The sequence below is a fragment of the Gorilla gorilla genome, chromosome 12, assembly GCF_029281585.2.
Source record: "Gorilla gorilla gorilla isolate KB3781 chromosome 12, NHGRI_mGorGor1-v2.1_pri, whole genome shotgun sequence".
Lineage (NCBI taxonomy): Eukaryota > Metazoa > Chordata > Mammalia > Primates > Hominidae > Gorilla > Gorilla gorilla.
In genome coordinates this window covers 121348023-121356178 of record NC_073236.2, presented here as the reverse complement: position 1 = coordinate 121356178, position 8156 = coordinate 121348023, and the positions used below count along the sequence as shown (strand labels likewise).

The window sequence follows — 8156 nt, the reverse complement described above, 5'->3', positions numbered from 1 at the left end:
TACTTTTTAAAAATACGATGTTTCAAAGAACATGATGCAGCTATATCCACTACACCTGCAGAGACACACCTGTGATGATACAGTTTCTCCAATTCACAAGGCAATGCTCTAAGAGAAAACAGACCTTCTGCATGATATGCCAAGATCCTGCCATTCTTGAAAATAACTGATACTCATAAGCTGATATTATAAATGGTCTTAAAAATAATAACCAAGAATTATCCCTGGGCTAAATAGTCATTAAATTCAGTGTAACTGTCTATACTTTAGTGTTATAATTCCTTTTTCCGATATGAGATAGTGAAACAAATAATTAAAATTAAGTAGATACTTTTGATGTTGTAACACAGATGTCTGCAATATTCCTATTTGGGCTCAATTATTCTTATGCATACCATTATTTACTGATTTTTTACTGTGTGCTGGGCACTACACTTGATTCTTGATGGAGGAAAGCTAATAATAAAATAAATCTCCTTTCCTTAGAGAATTTCTATTCTGATTATCTGACTGAACCTGTGAATGAATAATTAGTTCACTAAACTCCTTGTAAAAGTACCAAGATCAAAGGGGAAAAAAAAGTAGGAAGAGAGAATTGTCTCTGCCTACGGGGGCTGGAGAAAGGAACACATCTGAAAGGAACCTGAAGGGTAAGTCGTATTTCCAAGGAAAAAGGAGATGGTATTCCAGACTGAAAGAACAATATAAAGAAAGGCCCAAAGCAAGTGAGTAGGTGACTGTTCTAAAATCAGGACTGGATTATCTGATGGGATGACCAGAGATGTACTGTCCAAGATACCAGTTGCTAGACATGTGCCTATTTAAATTAACATTACATATAATTAGAAATTCAGTTCTCAGTTGAATTTGAAGTACTTAATAATCCCATGTTTCTAGAGTCCACCACATCAGACAACACAGAGTATTCCTTTCCTCACTGCAAAGTTCTACTGAACAGTGCTGAGTATGAGAGTATAGGGTAAGCATGGTGCTGTCTCATGGAGCCTCAACTCTACCTTCAACAGTTTAATCTTTAGTCTAAATAAAAGTGGTTTATAAACCACTATATTCTATGAAATCCCTTTAGGAATTGCCGTGGGGGACTCCACCTTGGCGGCACTGCGATAACCTGCTTTACCCCTCCAGCTTCTACGTTTCAGTGAAACACTTCTTTTAAGAAAGAATTCTGCCAATTTTTTTTTTTAAGGCTCAAAACCCACTGTTTTTTAAGCAGGAATGTGATAGATTTGGGTTTTAGGAATATTATCTCTCAGAGCAGTGTATAAGATACGTGGCAAGAAGAGACTGGGCAGACCAAGATAAGCATAGGCTAATGGTGACATGATAAAGAACTGTATTCAGTGAAGCCTCCAAAGAAATGCACAGTTAAGAATTTGTACCAGTAAATTTATTCCAAGTAAGACTTGTGTGCACACACCAGGCAGATAATTTCCACACAAACACCAAACATTGTAGTAAAAATAGTTAACACTTTGGCCATGAAACTCAAAGATACTTGAAAAACCTCTCGATAGCACTTTGAGTCACTTAATTCTGACAAATATTAATATGTCATCCATGCTTGCCCAGTTATAATTTTACAATATAATTGTATTTTTCATTGCACTTATTATTCATTATACTTACTATATATATTTAAAACATCTTTGCTGAAATTCTCTTATCCCAAAAATAATTTTTCAGTAACTCCAAAATACCCACATGTACCTCTTAGCAGTGCTATTCCAATATCAAAATTCTTTTTCTTCAAGTAACAAGTTCTCAATCCACACCATTCCTGATCACAGATATAACTGATATGCAGTTTTATAAACAGCTCTTTTACTCCTTGTTCCTACTTTAGCAGGCCAACCATCACTTCACTGATATCCCAGAGTTTTCTTGCAACAGATTCATCCATAGCTTTGGGCAACAGTTCTTCCTCTTTACAATCCCCAAAGTATCTTCCTGACACTCCTTCTACCTCAGGTGAAGAGGCCAAATAAATGGAAGTCTGGGCACCTTCTACTGGAGTTTTGAAAAAAGCCCATGACACCAAATTGAAGAGTGGTTTGACCAACAGTGGAATGTGTATGTGCCTCCCCAGATTTGTCCGTACAATACCAGGATGCAACACATTGACGGTGACATTTGTGCCTTCTAAGCGGCGGGCTAGTTCCCTGGTAAAAAGAATGTTAGCCAGTTTGCTCCGGCTATAACAAAAGCTTTTATTATAGCTTTGTTCACTGTTCAAGTCATCAAAGTTGATGTCTCCGTATTTATAAAGTTTGGAAGAAACTACCACAATCCTGCTGGGAGCTGAACTTTTGAGAAGTCCAAGGAGAAGATTGGTGAGTAGAAAGTGCCCCAGATGGTTCACTCCGAACTGCATCTCAAACCCATCTTCAGTCTTCATGTAAGGGCACTGGAAGATCCCTGCGTTATTGATCAAGACATCCAGCCTAGGCTCTTCCTTTAAATGTCAAAAAGAGAATGGCAGAATTATTAAGAACACACACCTTGTATTGCTTTTTCTGTTCATGATAATTACATTTTAATAAAAATGGGCACTTGAGACTAAAAGCATTTAATTTCAGTTGTTGGTCTATCAATCAGAGAACTACTTGAAACACTGGCAATTTTGTGTTTAAAAAATGGGGAAAGGGATTCCTCTGCAGGATGTTCCTCAGATAAATACTGATGTTCATGATCTTTCATTCAACAGCTCTTTTTTCTCATTTATTAAAATGATATACAGAAAGATATTTATCCACAGTCATCTTCCAATAAAAGATGTAGAAACTAAATCTAAGACTTAATTTCTGGTTTTATGCTTTTATAACAATAACATTTACAAATATATAAACTTTAACATTGCATTAGAAAGTTGACTACGTGATCAGTACCAAGATCTTTCTCAAAACAGAAATACAGTCAATTTGAGGACAAGGCACTCCTATAATCCCATATTTCTCCCTTTAATTTCAGTTGAACTAGGAAAATATCAATTTGGGAGTTATCAGGTTAATACTGAGATCATATCAAAATTATAAGTGTACCTATGATAAAATGTTTAAAAATACTTGCAAACTACTAAAATTCTAGAAAATGCTTCTGAGCTTCCAATAATTGAGAGAAACATAGAAAAAAAAATAGATGCAGAAGCTTGATAGGAGCCAGGCTTTGTGCTTTTCACATGTCACCACATCTAATTCCAACAACTGTATAAGCAAATGAAGCTCACAGGCTAGGTGACTTGCCCAGTATCAGAACTCATAAGTAGCAAAATAAGATCAGATCTGAAGATGAAGTCTTTGACACCAAGGCCTATTTTCTTAATTAGTAACCTAGCATGGCTTTCTAATTGGGATTTTCAAAACAGCTAGAGAGGCAATGAAAGCTAGACAGACCATATGCTGTAGAAAACAGGTAAGCATAGTTTATTCCCAGAGCTACTAGTTATCAACACCAAGGGCAAACTTATGGTTACTTTATTCTGTAGTTCTCTCAGGGTAGATGGCACCATGGGGGTGGAACAACTTCAAGTCATTTCCTTAAAAGTGAAACAAGCAATAGAAAAGGTCAGAAATGCAAACTTAACACTGGAGAGAACATCATGAATACATCGAGATTCATAAAGAATAATCAAAGATTAAGAAAAAAATAAACAGGTAATATAAAAATATCCAGCGTAAAGGGAACTCTAGGAGATCTGTACAGTCAACATTTTATACTTTGAACTTATGCTTCTGTATCTTTCCAAATTAAAGTCCTAAAATTTAGACTGTTCTCATAGGGAAGTTTTTTTATTCCTTAAATCATGTAAGATGGTCTTCTCTAGCCTTTTCTCGGTTGTTCTATGTTTCTTTTGATGGACAAAGAAATGCACAACATGTTCCAAGTGTAAAGACACTGTGATGACCCATGATTAATATGAGGTCAAATTTCAAATTTCACTGGCCCTTCTGCCAACTATAAGTGAAAAGAAAAATGTGTTACATTTCACAACTGTTATCGAAGCCCACCTGTCAGAGGATTAACTATTTCTCATTCTGCCCTGTCTAAGCATCTTTGGGTTTTCCAATAGTCAACTTCAAAAAGAAGGCAAGAGTTCACTCATGGGGGAAAGAAAGGAGTATTCTTTTTCACTAATCCTTTGGAAGATTTTCCTGAATTAATCATTTGTTAGCCAGCATTCTTTGCTGGGCTTGTGTTATTTTAAAATTTTATCATTTACTATTTTTTTAAATTCTAGGAGATAAATAAATACCAAGAATACCAACCTGTGGGAAATCTACATTTCCATTTTTTTTCCTTCTAATTATAGTCACTTGACTTCAGAGCCAGGCAGGAACAGAAATACTTAGAAGCAAGGACAACTTAATTATCTCTTTGTGTCCTCACTTTTTAATTAGTTCTGCCTCAAGTGCCAAAGAAGCAAACCCAGCCCCATCTATATTTTAAAGAGGAACAGAAAGATCCATCTTTAATGCTTCCAAAATCTCATTGATGAGTATTATTTCTTAACCTGTGTTACACATAATTAAATACTAGCAATAAACAAAAAACCAACTCTCTAGTTCTGCAACAGCTCCCGAACTGTGGCCTACAGCATTGCAGCAAACTCTCAGGGTGTTGTGGAATATTTTAAATTTTCGAGGGAAACACAGTGATATTTGCTCAATATCTCAAAAACTACTAGCTCCAGGTGGTTCACAGCTTGAACATTACATTGTGCTATATTCCTTTCAATGACATTATTTCTTTGTGGAGCTGACTTTTAAGCAGCTGTTAGCAGTTGCTGTAATAAAAAACAAGAACAATGCTAAAAATCTACCTAGAACAGGAAATGAGGGTGGCAGTGTCCAATCTGATTCCAAGGTTTCAGACACTGGTGTAATGACCAACAGAGATACATTTCCCATTGGTAGTTATGGCTGTTTAAGAACAAAATAAACATATTATTTTTTTCTTTCAATTATGTTATCTTCTCAAATAGCTACTAAGTTGTTAGGACATAACTACTTATTAGGTTGTGTCAAAGGAAAATAAATCTCAGAACCCAAAATCACTAAGTCAAAGGTTAAAGTCAAGCTGGGAACTGCCTCAGACAAACCTGCCTCCCATTTTATTCCTAAATAAGATAGCTACAAAGAAAAAGAAGCTACATATCACTCTCATAATTTGCCCACATGGGCCTCAAGATCTTTACCCTAAAACACTTCTGTTGAATTTCACCCTGGCAATGTATTAATAAATTGATAGCTCATCTTCACAAGTGCCAAACAAAAGACAGAACTCTAAAGTCATCCTTCTGCTCACCTGAGATAAATGCTTATCTGATTGCTGACTCTGCCCTATTGTTTATGGGAAAATGCAGACTCACTGAGCCAGTCTAAGACATAAGTGATTATTCCTCTATCCCTCCTGCACGTGTAAATTGTATTCAGTAAAAGGCTAATCAAAGACGCAAAAGAATGCAACCTTTTGTCTCCCATCTACCTATGACCTGGAAGCCCCCACTTCGAGTTGTCCCACTTTTCCAGGAGAACCAATGTATACCTTACACATGTGATTGATGTCTCATGTCTCCCTAAAATGTATAAAACCAAGCTGTGCCCCGACCACCTTGGGCACATGTCCTCAGGACCTCCTGAGGTTCTGCCACGGGTGCATCCTTAACCTTGGCAAAATAAACTTTCTAAATAAATGAACTAGGGAATATTTCTGGCCTAAGGGCATCATGAAAAAATTACTGAGAAAATTTGGGAACCTCTTCTCTAGACTCAAGAGACTCCACGTCATATAGGCACCTTTCTTGTCCCAGCTAATTTTAAATTTCACTCTTCTGAACAAATGCCCTCTGAATGCCAGTTATCCATGCAAGAAACTCTTCTACCTCAATCTCAACGGAGAACATCCACTTATGTGGAATTACTTACCATTTGCACAAAGAAATCCTCACACCTCACTGCCAGGCAGCAGGAGGAAAGAACAAGGGTTAAAAGCAAGTGTTCTGGAGACAGACCACAAGCAAGTTTCTTAGCCTTCCTATACCTCAGTTTCCTCGCGTTGTAAAATAGGGATGATAATAATGTCTACTCCACAGGGTTACTGTGTAGCTTCAATGACAGTTATAGGCAAGGACACTTCATTTTCATTTAAAACAAAAAGGAAAATCTGAAATGCTTGGCACAGCTCCTGGCATACAGATCTTCAATAATGCTGGGTATTATTTTTATTCCTGTCTCTGTATGGAGCATGACCACTGGGTTCCAAAATGTATTCTACTTGGAAATCAGGCCACAGTCCCGTTAAGGATGGTGCTGAGTTTACTGGTGGCAGCGAGCTCCTTACCCCAGCAGAAAAGGGGCAGAGGCCGGGGGAAGGAGAACTTTTTTTTAAAGGACTGATCTGAGGTCCTTAGCTAGCAACTTCCCCCAGTGCTCAGGGGTTCTGAAGACACAGCTTGGTGCAAATTCACTTCTGACACAGGAAAAACAATTCAGAGGCCATGGATCTACTCTGGGGCGGTCCTCACGTAACGAAATGAAATGTTCAGAAACTGGTTTATTTATTTTTCTCTTGGGCCCATTTCTTTTTCGACATCCTTAGAGGACAGAAGGCAGCCCTCCCAGTTAGTTTCTCTTTCCCTCTCAACCCTGCAGCTTCCCGGCCGCCTCAAAGTGGCTTTTTGGACTCCTCTCAGCCTCAGCGGTTCCCAAGGTGACACCCTGAACCCCAGGGCGGTCCCTCGCGGCTCAGCCCCAGCCCGCAGTCCCCTCCCACACCGTGCCCAGGCCCTCCCCACCAGCCCGGCCCCCCGAGGCCCACACCTGGAGCATTTCCTGGCAGAAGGTGCGCACCGAGCGCAGCGAGGCGAGGTCCAGCTCCCGGACTATAAGCTCGCCCACCCCGCTGACGCCGGGCTCTGGGCCGCACTCCGCGGCCTGGCGGAGCTCGCGGCGGAGCTGACCCGCCGCCTCCTCGGCGCGCGCGCGGTCCCGGCAGCCCATGATCACCCGCGCCCCCAGGCGCAGTAGCTCGGCGGCCGTGGCGCGGCCCAGGCCGCTGTTCGCCCCGGTGATCAGCACAGTCTTCCCGTGCATGAGGCCGGGGTCCCCGCCTCTGCGCAGCCGCTGGACCCTGGGCCCCACGAACCGGCGGGCCGCCAGCCACAGCGCCCCGCCCAGAGCGGCCAGTACTGCCGCCGCAGTGGCCACTGCCATCGTCAGGCCCGAGGGCCCACCGGCCCCTCCACGGGAGTTCCGGAGCCGCCGCCTTACCGGAACCCAAGCGACCACCTGTACGCGGAGAACTCTGGGGCGCGGCGGGTCGGCCCCTGACGGTGCGCGTGGGGCATGCTGGGACTTGTAGTTTTCCTCTGGGGGGGGCGCCTGATTGGTTGGAAGAGTTCAGCGCCCTGGGTCCTGCGCCCTGGGTCCTGCGCCCTCGGTAGAAGCTGCTCCCAGCCTAATGATGGAGGCTGGGCAACCAGCACAGTGTTCAGGGTGCTGGGGTTCATACGTATTGAAATCCCAGAGTAGTGGCGGACTTCCCCATGGGAATGTCTGATGAGTACTTTGAATCACAGATCTCTGTACAGGCCCTGTTACAAATGCCACTCCTCAGGGCATTTCGTGTGTTTTCCTTTGAGGGCTCCTGGGACTTGTAAATTCAGTTCAATTCACCTTCTGAGGAATGGGCCCTGACAAGCTGAAGTCTGAGGTAGGACTGTTTTTCATAGATGAGACAAAGAATTAAGCAACATGAATCAGTTGGAAATAGAATGGTCGAGTAGTTCTCAAACTTAAATGCACATCAGAATCACCTGGAGGACTTGGGGTGGGGGTTCAGGGTGGGGGAATGAAGCAAAACGAAAACAAAAAACCAGGGCCCCAGTATTAGGGTTTCTAATTCAATAGGTACAGGATGGGGCCTGATAATTTGCACTTCTAACAAGTTCCCAGGTGCTGCTGCTGCTGCAGATCTGGGAACCACACTTTGAGAACCACTGAACAAGACATTATGTCATTGGTCCCTATTAAAAAAAAGAAAGGCATCTTCAAATGATCTTGACACTGGCAGAGGTACAGTGGGAAAAGCTTGGACTTATTGTAAATATAGGCTTCTGAGCAGGCCATTTACAAATGCCT

General features: G+C 41.6%; 2 protein-coding genes across 5 annotated transcripts in view; both read right to left on the bottom strand.

Annotated features, from left to right (window-relative positions):
* Positions 1–1386: 1386 nt before the first annotated feature.
* On the bottom strand, positions 1387–7367 carry RDH14 (retinol dehydrogenase 14). The gene is made up of 2 exons (XM_019021545.4): positions 6837–7367; positions 1387–2473 (listed from the first exon to the last, which is right to left on the bottom strand). Exons 1-2 carry the CDS (start codon positions 7227–7229, stop codon positions 1856–1858), a joined length of 1011 nt encoding a protein of 336 aa, XP_018877090.2. The 5' UTR covers positions 7230–7367; the 3' UTR covers positions 1387–1855.
* A 240-nt stretch (positions 7368–7607) lies between these two features.
* The window catches only part of NT5C1B (5'-nucleotidase, cytosolic IB), a 28581-nt gene continuing 28032 nt past the window's right edge, over positions 7608–8156 (bottom strand). For all 4 annotated transcript variants that reach the window (XM_055378762.2, XM_063696048.1, XM_063696047.1 and 1 more), the window contains one exon: positions 7608–7734. In XM_055378762.2, the coding sequence (XP_055234737.2) occupies positions 7683–7734 (52 nt within the window). In that variant the 3' untranslated portion in view covers positions 7608–7682. The remainder of the gene's footprint in view (positions 7735–8156) is intronic.

What these genes read in the sequence shown, in the direction of transcription:
- RDH14 (XM_019021545.4), bottom strand. Translation starts at nt 7,229, where the DNA reads ATGGCAGTGGCCACTGCGGCGGCAGTACTGGCCGCTCTGGGCGGGGCG. An exon ending in TCTGCCAGGAAATGCTCCAG is followed by an intron (nt 2,474 to 6,836) that starts GTGTGGGCCTCG and finishes TGACATTTAAAG; the next exon opens with GAAGAGCCTAGGCTGGATGT.